We start from the raw sequence: 19,750 nt of genomic DNA, 5'->3' as shown, positions 1-19,750 counted from the left end.
ATAAACCTAGATCTTCCATCATTCCTGTCAATATTCATCAATTGCCAACCAAACGTCGCCTGAAAGAGGACTCAAGAATCCCGCAATGTGTACATTGTGTATAATTAGATCTGGGTATATTTTTATGAGAAAATTATTATGCCCCGTGCCTGTGATTCATTCACTAATAAAAACTTTAATTTTGAAATTTCTATCAATCGGGAATACGCCCCAATCGGAAATCTAGAACCATACATTTTATAATGAAGTAATTTTACTCTTTTCAAAGTAGACAAATCTCTAAATAACTAAGTTGTCATTCTCTGAAGTTTTAATCAGTTGTTAATCTCCGTAGAGCGTACACTATTGGTCCTTAATGCAAATCGGTTAACGTAGTATGTTTAAACATACAAAGTTTAGAAACCTTATCTAGTGAGTATCCCCTGATAGTAAATAAACCTTGTAAAAACTGTCAAGTTGCAAGGAGTTCAGACCAGCGACAGACAGCAATGAATCTGACGGGTGTTGCCATTCTCTGCCTCCTTGTGGTGGGTGTTTGGGGGCAGTGCTGTCCCCCGGATGTGTACGAGATCACACAGGATGTATATGCAGAAGTTCGCAAAAATGGAACAGCGGAAATAACAAGAGTAAGGCTCTAATCTGATATTTTAAAGATTAATTACGACTGTTATCATTAACTACGCATTGGACGAGATTGAGGGGTTAGCATACGGAATAATATATGACATTTATAATGTTACTAAAAATGCATCAAAGACAAACTCCAATCTAATCATGGCCAAACACCAATCAATCTGGTACACGCAGTAGGAAAAAAGGCTGCACAGTCCGTCCAATACGAAATCATTTATGTGTAATATGTTGTGTTGTTTTTTACTTGTATATAGTAACGGAAAAAAACGAAGTCTCTTAATATCAACTTTTGGACCATTAATTTTGAAGAAATGTATTAAATTTCTTGAATACTGATTATCATTTAGATATTAGCCGGAAAACAATTCATGAATCCCTGAGTCTGATTAAGTAAATTAAATGAACACATAATTCATTGAATACCCGAGCCTGTATTTTGTATATGAGAGCATATATTTTAATAACCTTTAAAATCTGACAAATCGTTTTTGAATGGAATTTTTTTATTTCAGGGAATGCAGCGTGTGTCTTACGATGGAGAGTCCAAACGAATATATGTCCATGGAATCGACTACACCAATAATATAGTGTCTGGCGTCATCATGGACTACAAACATGTAACTTTATGTTTCAATTTTTTTTCAGATCAGAGAAATGGTGACACTTATGTACTAAAGTAAATGTATAATCTATTCGTATTTCAAAGACTACTCGGGTTTAACAAATATATTTACAACTGTGTTAAATTGTAATAACTGCTAAATATTGCCTTAATCTAAACAAACGCCTTTTCTTTTAGGGAAAGGAATATGTGTGGGCTAACGGTTACTGCCGAGTCTTACCCGTCGGAAACTTCAGCAATTCATGCATACCAGGTACAAATATGCAATATGCGAACAACACGCAAGTCCTGTATTTTTTATTCATTTTTGCAAATACATACAAGTATTAAAATGTTATAATTGGTCTTTAAATATGTTTACATTTCAGAAAATGCTAAACTTTTAACCCGAACATATATGGGAGAACCCCCAAATGAACTATCAGTACAGATGTACTCATTTGAGAAAGATTCCAATCAAGCGTTTGCCACGGTAACCGAGGAATGTACACCTATAGAGGCCCACTTCTCCAAAGGTAAAACCTTACGTTGTATTTAATCAGCCAAGTCTTTTTGCTTCACTTTAAGGTAGTTAATGTATAACGATCACATTTTGTTCCCAATAATGAGTGGCCCAATACCATTTAATGAATAATGATATTAATTTGCATATGAAAAATTCCACTACAATACAGGAATTTTCAAAATTTTGATTATTGTCAAAATAATTGCACCTTGAAGTGTCATTTGAAGTATATGGACTATGCGTGTTTTATTCAGATTTTGTGATTGTAACTTAAAATCTTACACACAAAAATATTTTGGTAAGTATAATTATGCATAAACTTTCTTTTCATTAAAATATTAAATCAAATGAGTCGTTTGCCGCAGATGATTTGACAAAATTAAAATTTTCTTCTTTTAATGAAGGGGATATAACTTTTCAAAAATGTTTAAGATGCAAATTGAACGAGTTCTTATTTATACATGTATGTTGTCAGCCATGTAAATTGGAGGGGGGGGGGGGTGTTATAAATAGGAATCACCTTGTCCGTTCATCTGTCTGTTCCAAATGTGTCCGGTTCATATCTTTCTTATAGAGGAGGAAGAATTGAAATTGATACTTCACAAAAATATAACATGACTTGTTGGTGTATCATGACCTTGACCTCGGGTCATTCAGACAAGATCAAGAACACTTGCAGGAAAGTGCAAAGTTTATCAATAGCTTTTATTCCTGGAAGACATGAGAAGTTGTTACTTCACACAAAACTTGCTTTTGACCTCGGGGTGTGTCATGAACTTGACAAAAAGTCAATTAAATTATCTAGCTAGTTCATATAGACCTATATCATTTATGTGATATCGATATTTATCACAGACATATTTTTTACCGGTTATTAGAAATTAAATATTATTAGATCACCTGAGTGACTCAGGTGACCTATTGCAATTGGTCTTCGTCCGTCGTCGTGCGTTAACAATTTTACATTTTTAACTTCTTGAAAACTACCAGACAAATCGTTACCATTTTTGGTGTGAAGCATCTCTATGGTAAGAAGAATCTAAATTGTGAAATTCATGGCTCTACCACCCCTGTGGTGCCATGGGCGGGGCCTAATATACAAAAAAAGCCAAATTTTCAAAAATCTTCTTCTCTACTTCCACACATGTGAGGAAAAAACTGAATGCATGGTTATGATGTCCATGAAGCCTTCTACCAAAATTGTGAAATTCATGGTCTCTGGTTCAGGGGTTCAGGCTCTAGGGTGGAGCCAATATGGCCATATAGTTAAAATGTATTAAATCTTAGAAAATCTTCTTCTCTACTCCCATATATATTTGTTAAAAACTGATTGCATGGTTATGCCTTCTACCAAAATTGTGAAATTCATGGCCTCTGGTTCAGGGGTTCAGGCTCTAGGTTGGGGCCAATTTGGCCATATAGTAAAAATGTATTAAATCTTAGTAAATCTTCTTCTCTACTCCCATTTATATTTGTTAAAAACTAAATGCATGATTATGATGTCCATGAGGCCCTCTATAAATCTTGTGAAATTCATGACTCCTGGGTAAGTGGTTCAGGCTGTAGGGTGGGGCCAATATGGCCATATAGTAAAAATGTATTAAATCATAGAAAATCTTCTTCTCTACTCCCATATATATTTGTTTAAAACTAAATGCCTGGTTATGATGTCCATGAGGCCCTCTATAAATATTGTGAAATTCATGACCACTGGGTCAGGGGTTCAGGCTGTAGGGTGGGGCCAATATGGCCATTTAGTAAAAATGTATTAAATCATAGAAAATCTTCTTCTCTACTCCCACATATATTTGTTTAAAACTAAATGCCTGGTTATGATGTCCATGAGGCCCTCTACCAAAATTGTGAAATTCATGACCCCTAGGTCAGGGGTTCAGACTCTATGGTTGGGCCAATATGGCCATATAGTAAAAATGTATTAAATGTTAGAAAATCTTCTTCTTTACTCCCATATATATATTTGTTTAAAACTAAATGCATGATTATGATGTCCATGAAGTCTACTAAAATTGCGAAATTCATGACCCCTGGGTCATGGGTTCAGGCTCTAGGGTGGGGCCAATATGGCCATATTTGTTAAAAACAAAATGCCTGGTTATAATGTCCATGAAGCCCTTTACCAAAATTGTTAAATTCTTGACCCCTTTGTTAAGGGTTCAGGCTCTAGGGTGGGGCCAATATAGCCATATTGTAAAAATGTTTTAAATCTTAAAAAAATCTTCTCTTCTCCCACACATGTGGGCAAAAAACTGAATAAATGATTATGATGTCCACTAACTTCTCTCCCTAAATTGTGAAATTTATGGCCTCTGGGTCAGGGGTTCAGGACATGAGGTGGGGGGGGGGGGCAATATTGTGTTAATGCATATAATGTTCAAAAATTTTATTATCTATTCTCACACATATGTATTAAAAACTGACTGACTTAAAATTATGTTTACTTAAAGGGCCAAAATGGATGTATAGGTGTTAATGCATATAATGTTAGAAAATTATCTTCTTTACTCCCACACAGCTGAAAGGAAAACTGAATTCATGATTTTGTAGACCAGATCTTTAAGTTTTTTGCCAAAATTATAGGTTTCACAGTTCTTTTTGAATTAAATGTGGTCGTCATTACAAATTTATAATTTTTCTACTCCAGAATGAAACCTTATTAATTAAATGCATATATGAGACTCCTCGACAAGTTTTTGTATGGGTTATATGCTACTTAGGTGACCGTTAAGGCCAATTGGCCTCTTGTTGTTTCATCCCCTTTATACAAAAAACAGTTAATTGTCTTTTGTTTTAACATAGTGGCAGCAGGATACGTTGAGTTTATCGTGTTCTCTAACTTCTCCACTGGAATAAAGGACCCCAGCGTTTTCACCCCTCCAGATATCTGTCAGAAAGAAATGGTAATCAACAAATAAAACAAATCAATAATCAAGCCAACCAATGATATACTTTATAGGTAATAAAATTTTTCGAATTGTTACCGCTAACTATCTGGTTTTTTTCCAGAGTTCTGAACACATAGCTGGGAGGAGAAAGCGGGGATTTTCTCTCTTTTGAAAATTTAACATGAAATATTATGAAGGAATGATTATGATGATATCCAATGTATCAATTTACTATAACCTTTATCCGATTTGATAAACACATTCATATATTTGTGTTACGAATGTTGTAATTTGGTTAATAAAAAGTGGACACACACAGCTTGTGCGTTAGGCGTCTTAAAGGGGTGTACCTATAGTACGGTTTTGAAATCAAAACACGATGTTGTTAAGCGATCTTACACCTTAGACGGGTATATCAATATTCTATTATATCTATATATATTATATCTTCATCTATACCGTACCTCCCCCTCCTTTCAAAAAAAAAATAAAATCATGTTATGCTGCATTCTACGCATTTTAATGAATATAGCTTTCATTAAAGGCGTCTAGGTAGGATAGTCGACAACGTACATGTACTCGTTTCTTAATGCTGCCACCCGAGTTCGATCCCCGTGATCGACAGTGTCTATATGACGGTCACCCGCTTAGACACGTGGGTTTTTCCCGGATACTCCTGCTTCCTCCCACTTCATTGAACTCCTTGCGCTAACACCCGTACCAACGAGGGATATTAATTTAAGTTGTAAAACTTGTTTGTTAATCGTTGTTAATTAAATAAAGTAAATCATTTATCTATCAATATATTTGGTGATTTCCTAACGTCCAATAAAGATTTTCTATAGGTCAAGTTCAATCAATTTTGACATAAACGCAGACTTTACGTGTGAATATACGTGTGCGTAGATTGCATTTTGCGAAAGGTCGTAACTATCCACATGACATTTACACGTAATCTTTGTCGTCGTTTACAAAGAGAACTCTTTAAAAAAAAGATACAAAAACTAGCCTTACAAGGATCTTAACGCATGCGTATTGATTTTTTCGCTAAGCTTTGTCAATTACGACGGAAAAGACGCATTGAAAGCCTATTTGGTTAGAAAGAACAAGATATCTGTGAGCCAATACTATACCCTCGCTCTGATTGGAATATGCAAAATAAGCAAAGTCGACATTTATTAAAAAGTGGGCATCCAATTGGTACCATAATATGGCATGCCTAAACAAATAGTGTTAAAATTTGAAACATCTGCGATAAATAGCTCCTGAGAAATCTTTGACGAAAATTTGTTTGAAAATTTAGGAATAAACAAAGTCGTCATTTAACAGGAAGCTGACGTCCGATTGGTACAAAAGTATATCCCACGATACTGTATGCCTAAACAAGTAGTGTGTAAAGGAGACAGACAGATAGAAGGACAGACAGACACACAAGTATACCCCCTTCTCCTTCGGAGCTAGTGTATAAAAATGGGCGTCATAGTTGATGCATGTTTCGCACAAAGGAAAATCATCTGAAGTAAATTATCCTACGTTGACCTCAGATTCGAAAAGCAAGGCTTTAGAATCGATCACAGGAAAAGTGCGTTCTGTTCAATTTAAGTTATAGCTTTCTTGCAAAAAATTAGGGTACCTTACCAGGCATTTCTGCAAAATACTAGAGTATGTATTTTCCTATATAATCTTCTTGAAAATACACTTGAATTGCTGATATAAAAATAAATACATCTACAGTACAGCGAAATTCACTAAATTAGAACTATATCTCCGCCGGGGCGGGGCTTTGAACTCACGACCTCTAGAACCTATACGCTTCTGGCAGTGAGCGGCCACGGTTCTAACCACCCGACCTTGCACACATATAACCAAATTCAAGTAAATTTTGTTCATTTTTAAAGTAATTATAAAATTAATATTTTTTATTGGTACTCTTTATTACGAGGAGATACAAAAAAGATTCTCGAGGAACGTGTCGTTTGACCTTTATTAAAGGCACACTTATAAAACACTAATAACATCAAACATACAATATGAATTAAAAACTAAAAATACGTCATTGAATTTTGTTATAATGGCCTACCTGTCGCCTTTTCTACGACCCTTCCCTTCTAGAGAGTTTTCCATTAGAGTCTATGGTCAACAATTCTGGTAGGAGTGTTCCTCCCCCAAATATATATGCTAACAGAAGGGATGGTGTAGCGTTTCGGCAGCAAATCATGAACACCATGCAGGCAGTCTTGTCTAGTGTCCTAAACAGGGAATTTTGTTTTCAATATGGTGTGATAAACAATAAAAGCAGTTTATGAAACATTATACAGTAACTTTAATAAATCATTATGCATGTTCATTTACTCCTTGTAGCATAAGTAACCAAAAAAAAATAAAGAATAATTATTAATAAGGAGACTGAAGTAATAAAAAAAACATGTGCATGAAAAACACATTTCTAGTAAAGGTCTGCCCTAGCTATCACCTTACATAAAATTAATAAAACTTTTTTTAAAGGAAAAACCATATAAAAATATATGTTAATCAACACTTGGTATGCCTTCACCTTTTGTTCACAGATTTTCCCATAATATCTAGCATCCGATCAACCAGTTTCATCTTATCATCATCGTGACGTTCAATCGACTCCATTAAATCTCTATTCTGTTCCTGGTTTCTTTTCAATCAATTTTGTTGTTTCATTCATTTTCCTTTTCTTGGACTTAATCTTATCAGGTATCTTGAAAGGAGATGATGGACTACAAGTTCGCGTCTCAGCTTGTGGTGAACTATCATCACGAGAAACAGCAAGTTTTGTTTTCTTTCCAGTGTCCAATGAAACAGCAACTCTAGTTGACGCTTTACTGCCATACACTTCACCGAATCTTTCAAAATACTTCCACGTGTGTGCACTATTACAGTATTCATCGTTCACTTCTTTATACAGGATGTCCCAAAATAATGATATCATTTACACTTGAAATAACTTTTGATTAAAATTATTTAACAAACAATCAAAGGCATGTTCATAACTATATATGATGTAAATTTTTACTCAACAAATTTCACAAACATAAGTTTTTTAAAAACTAAGCATTGTTTTTAAAAACAGAACGAAAAATATGGTGCGTCAAAATGACGTCCTATTTTATCAATGACAACGTCAATTGGTTGAGTAACATTCCTCACAACAACCACTGTACGGATTCCATTTTCTCTAATCTTCTCTTTTTTTAAAAATAATTTGTAGTTTGTTGAGTTGTTTTTCCAGGGTTTTCTCATTTTATATATCGTAGAACTAAATCTGGGGTCTGTGTTTAAAACAATACAGTTTTAAAATGAAAGATACCTGCTCTCTTGTCCGATTCATTTTGAATGAAATTCAATTCATCAAAGAAATATGATGCATTATGATCATAATTCAATGAAAAACATAGTTTCTCAAAAACTTTTTAAAGGAAAAAATTTAACTATTTTTTTCTAATAACAGTAAGTGAAATTCTTCAACATTTACAGCTATATCATTAGATATTCTTATAATGTTTTGTTGGTTTTTTTTGTTTTTGTTTTTTTTTTAAGCAGAATCTGCATTTTTTAATGACTGAATTTGTCCATAATGCTGTGAGACATTTTGTGCTTTCACAAGTCGACTTTAACAGGAAATCTAAATTTTAATCTGGCAAAGATTTATGAGAATGAACTTCATGAAAGTTCCAATCTACATGAGGATCTCCTGAGCAGCTTGAAGAGGCTGTGTTTGAAGAGGATGAGGGTGTGTTTTCATGTGATGAAGAATCTTTTTGGGTGTCATGATTGTCGAATGTTGATATTATTGCGTCTTTAATGGCTGTTTTGGTTTCTGGATCTAATATTCAGGTTAATAAAATAAACTCTTAGTTTGTAAATGACATCAATTTATATTGTCTCATTTAAATGACATGTATAAATAACTTCCTTTAAACTAATTTAGCCTGGTTAACTCAACCCAGACTTACTTTTTTTTTATAAGACATAAAAACAGACATACTGACTGCAGAAAACAAATTCAACATATCACATCTCTATGCAGGAGACATTTTTTCCTTCTAAAAATGCACATTTATTCAGTTTTATTTCTATTGAAATTAAATTATTATTAACATACTTCTAGAAAATGGTTATGTTCCTTTGTTACTAACATATTTTAATACTTGTTATTTACCTTCATAACTTATGACTATCGGAAGAAGCGTAAATATCTGCTATTTACTTTGATACAAAAGCCAAAATTACTGACCCATTTTCTTCTACCTGTATGGACACACTGTCAAACAACAATAAAACATCAAAATGGTACATTGATATTTTTTTCTGCACTTAACATTTATTGTGGCACATGAAAACAAGAGTATTATCACATGAAAATGATCAGTGTATCAGCAAGTGAAAATTTTTCCCCTTTTGGGTCAGAAATCATTGAGACATAACATTATTAATTTTATAAATATGTTATAATACTTGTCTTTCTAGCTTGTAACAAATAATTTGATGATATTATCCTAGTATCCTTAATTCCCGATTTCCATTTCCATGACAATTTATTTTTGATAAATAGCTAACGATTTACTGAAAATTAAGTATTAAAAATGCACAGAAAAGTAAAATAATTGTATAATTTTAAACGAAAAATGTATCGTACACTTTTTCTAATTTAAAATATATGTTCTTGGGACTCTTTTATATCAAAATACTTTAAAATGCTAGTAAAAAATTTTGCGGCCGATTTGAGTGTTTGCATCAATATCAGTTGTAACACCTGTTCTAGTTATCATCGCTATTTATCACCAGATACATCCAGAGATTTTCTCTTTGCCAGTCTGTCACAGGTGCATCATTGGATAGGATAGGAATTGACATAGTAGGACCTCTTTTAGTTACAAATGATGGCATATATATAATATATATAGTATATTATAGTTTTGTGTGACTATTTTACAACGTGGATTGAGGCTTATGCAGTTCCTGATCACCAGGCATTAACAGTAGGTGACAAAGTTGTCAATCAATTCATTTGTACGTTTGGAGTACCTAAGCAAATTCATACCGACCAAAGTCGCGAGTTTGAATCAGAGCTGTTTTCTGTTTGATGTTAAAAAAAACTCGGGATAGAGAAAACAAGGACTACCCCTTACAGGCCATAGTCCGACGGACTAGTGGAAAGATTTAACCGAACTTTACAGCAAATGTTGACCAGTTATGCCAATGACAATAAAAATAATTGGGATGAAAATTAACCATTTGTTCTTATGGACTGTAGGTCTTCAGTTCAAGAAAGTATTGGGTGTTCTCCCAATTTACTAAGAGAAAATTATAGTCCCATTGATCTCATCATAGGCAATCCTCTAGGCAACCTTAACCCTGTTTGTCTTGTAGAGTATGTGGAAAGGCTACGAAATACTTTAGAAAATACTCATGAGTTTGTACATGAAAACCTCAAACATGCAGGGGCAAAACAGAAGAAGTACTATGACCATAGAAAACGTAGAACTTTTAAAGAAGGCAACTTTGTGTGGAGATGGTATCCCCCTACAGCAGGAATTAAATTAGGATTAGGGTGGATAGGTCCCTACAAAGTAATTACAAAAATCACAGATGTGACCAATAAAATTCAGAAAACACCTGAATGATCATACATTACAATACATGTAGATCATATGAAGAAGTTGTTCCACCATTTAGTTGGGTACCAGAGGTTATTCCCCTTGAAATGTCAATCCCAGTAGATACTGAATCCATTGAGGATAGACAGGTTTTATCTCATTTTAATGTAGAAGCCAGCCCAAATCTTTTTCAATATGGGGAAGGAAAATAATGGCAAAAAGGGGGAGTGGCTTGTCCCGTGACCGGCTGTATTGGATCTGGTCATCACTTTAAAAAGTTGTCCAACTACAGCGCCCATTTTGAAAGATTTCATAAACTCAATATTTTCATTTTCACTTGTTCCATTTGAAACATCAAAGAAGCCAGGCGATCCGAATTTGCTATGCATATCAAGAAACATCATAAATGTCAATGTCCACGGCACATTTCATCTGAAGAAGTCAAAAATTGTAAATTCATAGATCCTTGCGATTTCAAGAAGCCAAAGAAAAGGATATACCATGCAGAAAGGGAGAAAGCAAGATTGGAACGAATGAATAGTTTACCTAAAGAACCATTGTTTGAACTTTCGGATAACTTCAACGCCCGTGACCATCGATACCACCACGGAGGATAAAAATAACTTTAAAACCAAAATCAAAATTGTGTATTGTGTATTTTACAAAAATGTTAATTTTTGTTTTAAGGGGGGAGGAATGTAACAATTTTGAAGTTTTAAAGATTCATACTCTTATTACTTTGTTGTAATACGTAATTTAGTAGAGTAGAGTCAACATTGTTTCAGGGTAGAATTGGATATCACTTTAATACCTATCATACACTGGGTTTTTTAGTATTACTATTTTTCTTAGGGTCTATTTTTAGCCGAGTCTATCTTACTTTGGTTGTATGGAAGCCCATTAGTGCAATATATATTTTTTCATTTTAATTTTCTTAGATGGTTATTCTAACTTTATATTATTTTTTTCATAATTTTCACATTTCTTGTGGTCTAAATTAAATATTATTCAGATTCCTTCTGTTAAATTTTGAGGAATTATAATTGTTATTTACTATCAATTATTCTAAAGTAATATTTACTTTTTTATAATAAATTTGTAAACTTTACAAGTCTTTACATTTCAAATCATTAAGGTGTTGGTCATAATCTAGGAATCACAATCGAATCTGGGTAAAACTCTAAAACAGTTGTTAGAGAGTCATCTGTTTATATTAATTTCTTGAACTTTTCGGAGTAAATATTAAACAATTATAGTTAATTTTCATAGAGTTTGGGTTTATGACCTTCATATAATACTGTAGTGAAATGTACATTATTATGCTAATACATGTAACTACTTGTTATGCAAATGACCATTGACCCTGGTCCACCGCGCATCCCAATACCTGGAACTCCAGAAGTCAGTCCAGTCCCGTCCGCCTACCAGTTAACACATATCTGTCTTGTGTTGTGTGATGTACTATGTTCAACTCCATTGTTTGTTCATCTTAAGGTAAGGCTTATTAGGCACATATACTGTGTAATGGTTACATAATATCGGTTTCACGACAATACACTGTTTCCGGTTATAAGTGTATACTGAGCCTATTCCAAAAGAATGGTCTTTTATGAATGTAAAGAAGTCACTGTGTCACAAATAAATTTATCAAACGAACCTTCAGGAATCATTAAACAAAGATTGTAACACTAATAAAAAACAATTCTATCGCTTACCTGTTTGTTTACATTTATTTATTGAGTAAACTCCGCGTACGATATAATATCACCGATGCACAGGATAATAAGTTACATCGTTCTTAAGATTTTCGGTTATATTCAACTTTTCGATTATCACATTAGTCGCAAGAATGTAAATTAAATAAATATTTCCCTATGTTTCGTTATATTTCATTCCTAAATATCGATGGGATGGGATAAGATAGGATAGAACTTTTCAGCAGGATAAAGGATACTAGAATCGGATTGTTTTGTCAACTTTCATCATAGCAGCACTTTAGTCAATCGGAAATACTCAACTTTGGCCAATCATCAGCGATTCAGAAAATAAATCAGATTGTTCGAATTCGATTCGTTTCCCGATATTGCTTTATTGAATAAATCTGGTCTTATCCAAATGAACATTCAAGCATCCATGGCAATACAAAAAGTAATTTTTAAATTACTCTTAAAACGCAAGATACAATTACTTGGAACAAAAATAACCCACAAGACCAACACAATCCGGCTGATGGCATTGTCATTCCTAAACAAATGTTTCAAAGACACCATTGTTCAAGAGGTACTAAATATAACATTCACAAAAATAAACTGAATGTAATATTTTTGTTCGAAAGAACAAATAATGTCATTAAGAACTTACATTAAAGCAGGTGCATCATTGGAATCGACAAAATTCAACGTTTGGTCCTGATACCTAACAGTAACAGTGTTTTAAAACAAAAACATTCATAATCCAAGACTCGGGAATCACCGAAAATATTAGGACCAGTGCATTCGCATGGCACCTACCACTTGTATTCATAGTATCATTCTCACCTTAAATGTGCATTGTTACATTGAGCAGAGAATGGTATTTGGAACAGACTGAAAATAAGCACTAGCAAATCCAATCAAGTCATGCTTTCCCAATGCCATTCATACTCTCTGCACGCGATATTTGAAAAACCTAATTCAAATTCTGAAAACTGTTCTTGCCCATCCAGAAATCAAGACTATATCAACACGATTTTTTGCAGAAGAGTAGGACTTTTTACCCTGCACCGTACGACGAGAAAAAGAATGAAAGAAAATATTGATTTTAATTCCATACCTTAACACTTTTTAGCAAAGATAAGGCGAGGTATAAAATTAATGATCAAAGAAAACAGTCTAAGTTGTTTTCTAACTTTACTTTTCCATCAAGCAGCAATAAATGTTCAACAACATTTTCAAGCTAAAGCTGAACACCGCTCATAAACAGGCACTCTCCGCTATATTTGTTTTATCCCAGATACCTAATGAATAACATGAAAACCAAGTTATCTGAGAATAGTTTATTTGGCGCTTCTGGCCGCGGTGAAATTATGGGGGATACCGCAGGGCCGCCCCCAACAAAAGCAAGCAAAAAGCAAAGGAACATGCATTAAGCAAACATGATGTAATCAATAGGCAACTATGACGTAATTATGACGTCATCAACAAGCAAATATGACGTTATCAATAAGCAAATATGACGTAATCATGCACTGGGTAAACACAAGTGCATTAACGTTCTACTAAATATTTTAACCTTACTTAAGCCATATACATGATATAAGCAACCTTGAATGACAAGTAAATGGACAAAAATTTTCACATGTGCATATCCATCATTATGGATTTGAATTAGGATCAACTGTCCAATATGACGTCATGAGCGTAGAATATGTGTCGACTCTTCCATTTGTGTTGAGGTGCGGTCGAAATACGCCATATGGATTTTTTCACCGCGACGTTATCCAGTGTAGCCGTTTTGATGAACCAGTGTACAGCTGCAATATAATAAAAGGAAAACCACAGCAGTATACGCTCTAAAAGATTCACATGAACATAAAATCTCGTAATATGTAATTAAGTAAATCATGCCAAGTAAGAACAAAGACCATGGGCATTCTAACAAGTATGGGTAGTGGGTGGGTGGGATAAAAAAGCAAGATTATGTTAAAATTATTTTAGCAAATTTACTATGTCTTACCTAATCCACGATTGTTTTAGAAAGGGGATTGTTCTAGAAGGGAAGTAACTAATATAAAAACACCCGTTAAAACCCTACCCGATCGTACTAAAAATTTCCGGCTAAAAGTTACTGAAATAAGTGCGCATATCTGAGACAAGCTCCAATATGCGATATTATCCCAGATACCTAATGAATAACATGAAAACCAAGTTATCTGAGAATAGTTTATTTGGCGCTTCTGGCCGCGGTGAAATTATGGGGGCTACCGCAGGGCCGCCCCCAACAAAAGCAAGCAAGCAAGCAAAAAGCAAAGCAACAAGCATTAAGCAAACATGATGTAATCAATAGGCAACTATGACGTAATTATGACGTCATCAGCAAGCAAATATGACGTTATCAATAAGCAAATATGACGTTATCATGCACTGGGTAAACACAAGTGCATTAACGTTCTACTAAATATTTTAACCTTACTTGAGCCATATACATGTTATAAGCAACCTTGAATGACAATGGACAAAAATTTTCACATGTGCATATCCATCATTATGGATTTCAATTAGGATCAACTGTCCAATATGACGTCATGAGCGTAGAATATGTGTCGACTCTTCCATTTGTGTTGAGGTGCGGTCGAAATACGCCATTTGCAAGGGCCATAAATGCCTGTTGTCTGATGCAAATCTATTACGGGCATTAATGGCACTGCAACCGCCACAATGGGAAGACCAAAGACCATTAGTGACGGCGGCAGTACCTCAACACATATGATCACCAGCGGCCAGAGCTTGCTCATTTTCTTCTCCCTCAACCTTAAGTAACGATGTAACAACCTTTTCAATGTTTTCTAGGAATTAATTATTTCCCTTTTTTGACAAATGAACACCGTCATCATGAAATAATGTTGGGTCCTTACTGTCAAACTGAGTATGTTTAATAACCCCCCCCCCCCCCCCCCCCATAGACGTAACTAACAATATTGCTTCCCTATTGACTCTTTTTTTTCTTGAGTCCTCCATGGCCCTTCTGTCCTCTGAATACCCCCAATTGAATCTTGGGAGCAGGTTTGACCATACCAACTTAGAACGAGGGAAAAGCTTGGCTATTTGTTCCAGTGTGTCTTGGAGCTTTTCCAGCAGTGACTCTAACTCAATGAGACCTAGACTATTTGCTCCGCAGTGTATAATTAATACATCTGGGTCATTCTCAATTCTTCGCAGCACACAAAGTTTGGGAAGTAACTGACTAAGGACCATACCTCCATAGCCTTGCCACCAGATTTCGGTATTAACTATTCCAAGGTTTAATCCCCCCTTTCGTTTCCTGGACGCTATGCTCGCTCTCTTGACTATGGAGGATCCTATGACCCAGACTTTATTGACACCTATGTGCACAAAACTTGGTAGATGTTAAGCTTAGCTACTATTTACTAAAAATAAGGAATGTATGATATGAGACTAGCCCAATAATGATTGTCATTAACGAATATATGTTAAGCTTAGTTACTACTTACTTAAAATGATGAATGTATGATGGTATATGAGACTAGCCCAATAATTCTTATCATTAACGAATATATGTGCGATAGGCATTAGATTGCCATCTACCCGCCAATTGGATGACATGTTGTGTTTCGCCCTGAAGTGCTAATGTAGGAGCTGCACCTATCCGAAAGGAGTGTGACTTAAAATTCTTACTATCAATGGATGACTGTGCCAAGACCTTAGCTAGGACCGCACTAAACTGATACCGTGTCAGTGGTTTCACCGAAAAATGACAAAATAATGGTCCCGTAATGCTTGGGCGCACTTGCAAAAACTACTGCATTGCTTTTACTGGGCACGTTATTCCATGTGATGCATTAACTGACAATGTCACTCCCCTACCACACTGATCGGTTTTGGAGCGTTTAATGCTTACTACAAGTTTGTTAGTTAACAGTGAAACATCTTGGCATTGGAGAATGGTTTCATGTGAATTACCCTTAGATAGAGCAATTTCACCTATCCTAAGTAATGCATGGAATGCAAGGGAAAAGGCAGCTTTATACAATGAGGTTTCATAATTGCTAGAGCAAACAAATTGAAGGTTTGGGATAATGGTTTGTAAAATGTCCAGTGTGATTGGTGACCGTGTGTCTGCTGTATTGGTGGATCTTCTCACACCTTGGAGTAGCTTTTGGGTGACAAAGTTTTTTGTGGGATCATATAATGTATGACTTTTGCATTTGAAGCTTATCGCTGCAATGTATGATTTTGCCGTCGAGTGTTTGTAGTGTTTTATTGATAGATGTGCAATAAACATGTTTAAGTGTGTGTCTGGTGGCGGCCAAACCAGTGACAACCCTTGGCCAATACGAAACTGTTAAACTGTTCAAACGCTTCGATCCCTACCCTGTATGCCTCGCTAGTGTTCACTGACATAGATGCACTGAATAAACGCTCTATTTCGCTTGAGAGAGCAAGGTCTGGAATTGCTCCGGAATTGGCTGAGGTTGTGCGTCTGCTGCAGGTGCCAGGCTCCTGAAAGTGTCCCACTTTTTGCGGGAAATAGAGTCAGCTATTTGATTAAGTTTGCCTGGGATGTGGTTGGCTTTAAACTGAATATTGTACTTTAACGCAACCAACATTAAGGGCCTAACTAATGACATGACACGCTCTGACCTAGATGACTGTTTGTTTAAAATATGAACGAAAGCTATATTGTCTATGAAAAGGATAAGTTTTTTATTATTCAGGAGGCTTCCCCAGACCATCAATGACAACACAATTGGAACTAACTCTAGAAAAGTAATATCCCGCAAAATTTCTTTGTAAGCCCATTGGTCTGGCCATTGAAGGAACATCCATTGGTCCTGAAAATAACAACCACAACCTAATTCTGCAGACCCTGCACTATCTGTGAAGAGTTTCAGTGTATCTGAGGTACTCCACTCACTGTCCGGAAAGTATACCACCCCATCAAAACTATCCTAGAACTCGATCCAGGTTTTCATATCTTGACGCATGGACCCCGATATCCGAATATGATGATTTGGTTTACTAGTTCCTATCATAGCATTGTAAAACCTGCGATTAAATGCTCTACTACCAGGTATAGCCTTGCTGAAAAAATTTAACTTGCCCACTAGAGATTGTAGCTCCGACAACTTAATTTTCTTCTTACCTACCTTGCATTTTGACCGTGTCTATTTCCAGACCAAGAAACACTAAATTAGTAGTGGGCAAAACTGTTTTCTCTGCGTTCAAGGGTACACCAATTTCCAAACACAACTCCTCAAATTTTTGCATAATAAATTTACATTGACTTGTGTTTGCACTCCCTATGAAGATGAAATCATCTAAGTAATGATGAATGGTATTGAACCCTGATCTTTCCTTAGCTAACCACTCTAAGAATGTGGAAAACATTTCAAATAGTTTACATGAAATGGAACACCCAAATGGCAAGCACTTATCAAAATAGAATTTACCTTCAAACTGTAAACCTAATAATTCAAAATCCCCTGGAAATATCCTAAGTAACCGAAAGGCGCTTTTTATATCAGATTTTGCAATAATTGTCCCTCTCCCCAATTGACTTATTGTTCGAATGACCGTGTCAAATGATGTGTATTTTACTGATGTGTGAATAGGGTCAATGTTGTGATTAATGCTTGCAGACGTTGGGTATGAAAGGTGCATTACCATTCGCCAACCGCCATCAGCTTTTGGAACAATACCTATGGGGACACATGAAAGTTTAACATAGGGGGAGACTGAAAGGGGCCTGCCATTCGCCCTTCTGTAATTTCCTTATCTATTTTTTCTTGTAAAACATTTGGATGCTGCTTTGCAGACACTAAATTGCTACTAAAAATTGGAAACCGGGGACCCTCATATTGCAACTTAAACCCATTAAGTAGACCCTCCCTTAAAGTATGTGCTGCCTCTCTATCTGGGTAGTTAATTAAATGTTCCAGTATTTGCTGTGTCTTTAGTGGGGAAACGCCCATGGCCCATTTGTCTTGACTGTGGTGTAACATGTCTTGACTGTGGTAAGACTTGCCTTGGTTGATAGGTGGACTGAAACTGAGACGGTCTAAATGTAAATCCTTGTCCCCGAAATGACTGACCAATTGGGTGTGTAGGAGTTTGAGAGTCCATGCAGCGAATTAATGGATGTTTATTGTTGCATCTGATGCACTGGTGCAGATAGGCGCAATGGATTCTGTTACAAGAATCTCTGTAGTTAAAGTCAAAGCACTTGTTTGGTGAAATTGATGGACGATTTGTATTGGACTGGATCCCGGGCGTCATATACACCAGCCACAATTCACTATCTATTACCCCCCAGTTATTTGATGGGTTAATTGCCATCCGAAGCCTGTATTGCTCATCATATGTGACCCAACCCTGCGATTTTTCGGCCCCAAACCTAACGTCATGCATGTATTTGAATAGTTGGTGCGTTTTGCTAGGGTGGGCTGTAAGATATATGCATGCATAAATGATAAAGGCATATGTCCATTTCTCAATGGTTGTCAATCTATGATTGTGTTTGGGCTGGGCTATAATTTGGCCTTGGGAGTCAATTGACAATGTGGATGGTTGTAGCCTATTAGCATCACGCACAAGCAGGGTGGCTAAATTAATGTATTCCCCATTGACAATTTTTTGTTTGGTTGCATTATCTTCATGGTAACCTAAATCTACTTGGGTTGAATTGTTTATGACAGGTTGACTAAAGTTATTGCCAAACATTAAAGACTGAGACTGAGCACCAATGTTAGTACCTTGTGCCATTTCTGTCGATTCTTGCTGGGATGAGCCAATAGCATCTGTTGGTCCTTCCACAGTGATGGATGGCGCCACCATAATGGGTGCTGTGGAGGGCTGAGGGGAATGGGAAGCCACCATCTGAGTTTCCACTGTAGGTTGCGCTACATGCTCTGCTGCTGTGCTGCTGCTTGCACGCCCTGCCCTCTCGGGCCTCTGTCGTCTCCGGCCCCCACGCTGGCTTCTCGTCGCTGACAAATCCGGTTTTTTTGTTTTGGGCATTTTGCTCGGAATAAAATTAGCAAAAATAGTAAATACTTAACGGATAAAATGGACGGTTTTTGAGTACATCTGCATTCTGTTCTTACTATCATACCCTCACGTGGTTTTCAGCCGAACATAAATAAAAACCATGTAAATAAATTCAATCGATCAAAAATCTTCATAAAGTAAAACCATCCATATATATTACTTCTGGCAGCGTACAACATTACCCAATATGAGTTGAATGCTTTGTTATAACAGCCATAAAAAAGCAAGATTATGTTAAAATTATTTTAGCAAATTTACTACGTCTTACCTAATCCACGATTGTTTGAGAAAGAAGATTGTTCTAGAAGGGAAGTAACTAATATAAAAACACCCGTTAAAACCCTACCCGATCGTACTAAAATTTTCCGGCTAAAAGTTACTGAGATAAATGCGCATATCTGAGACAAGCTCCAATATGCGATATTATTGCTGTTATCCCTCCAACCTCTAGATAAGCCGCACACCTTGTTAAGTAACAAGTCACATTACTCAGCGACGGGGTAAACAATGTGCTACCGATACCTTTTGTGACGAAAAAGGCGTGGATGCCGGCCGAACACTCGTAGTAATTGGACTGTGACTGAGGTCATCGAAAGACAATAGGTTATAGTTAAACCATTGATGTCCCACATCGGTTCTCATCGGCAATACATCACTAACACATCATTTAAGAATCGGCCGATGTATGGCCGATC

The 19,750-nt window shown here is 35.8% G+C and overlaps 2 protein-coding genes across 2 annotated transcripts; one reads left to right on the top strand and one right to left on the bottom strand.

Moving 5' to 3' along the window:
• The first annotated feature begins 428 nt into the window (after nt 1–428).
• Nucleotides 429–4,982, top strand: LOC128186990 (mammalian ependymin-related protein 1-like). The gene is made up of 6 exons (XM_052856990.1): nt 429–626; nt 1,146–1,250; nt 1,433–1,508; nt 1,624–1,770; nt 4,578–4,678; nt 4,785–4,982. The coding sequence occupies exons 1-6, from the start codon at nt 489–491 to the stop codon at nt 4,833–4,835; spliced, it is 618 nt and encodes a 205-aa protein (XP_052712950.1). The 5' UTR covers nt 429–488; the 3' UTR covers nt 4,836–4,982.
• Nucleotides 4,983–13,337: 8,355 nt separating this feature from the next.
• LOC128186992 (uncharacterized) lies at nt 13,338–19,224 on the bottom strand. The gene is made up of 2 exons (XM_052856992.1): nt 18,761–19,224; nt 13,338–13,801 (listed from the first exon to the last, which is right to left on the bottom strand). Exons 1-2 carry the CDS (start codon nt 19,023–19,025, stop codon nt 13,662–13,664), a joined length of 405 nt encoding a protein of 134 aa, XP_052712952.1. The 5' UTR covers nt 19,026–19,224; the 3' UTR covers nt 13,338–13,661.
• Nucleotides 19,225–19,750: the final 526 nt, after the last annotated feature.

This window comes from Crassostrea angulata, chromosome 6 (genome assembly GCF_025612915.1).
Source record: "Crassostrea angulata isolate pt1a10 chromosome 6, ASM2561291v2, whole genome shotgun sequence".
NCBI classification, from domain to species: Eukaryota; Metazoa; Mollusca; class Bivalvia; order Ostreida; family Ostreidae; genus Magallana; species Magallana angulata.
Note: the sequence above shows the minus strand (reverse complement) of the source record. Positions and strands in the feature narration are given on the sequence as shown.

Bases quoted from the DNA above. Each gene is read 5' to 3' on its own strand.
- LOC128186990 (XM_052856990.1), top strand. From the start codon at position 489: ATGAATCTGACGGGTGTTGCCATTCTCTGCCTCCTTGTGGTGGGTGTT. The intron at 627-1,145 runs GTAAGGCTCTAA...TTTTTATTTCAG, and splicing joins GAACAGCGGAAATAACAAGA to GGAATGCAGCGTGTGTCTTA. The intron at 4,679-4,784 runs GTAATCAACAAA...GTTTTTTTCCAG, and splicing joins ATATCTGTCAGAAAGAAATG to AGTTCTGAACACATAGCTGG.
- LOC128186992 (XM_052856992.1), bottom strand. From the start codon at position 19,025: ATGCCCAAAACAAAAAAACCGGATTTGTCAGCGACGAGAAGCCAGCGT. The intron at 13,802-18,760 runs GTACTAACATTG...ATTATATTGCAG, and splicing joins ATCGACAGAAATGGCACAAG to CTGTACACTGGTTCATCAAA.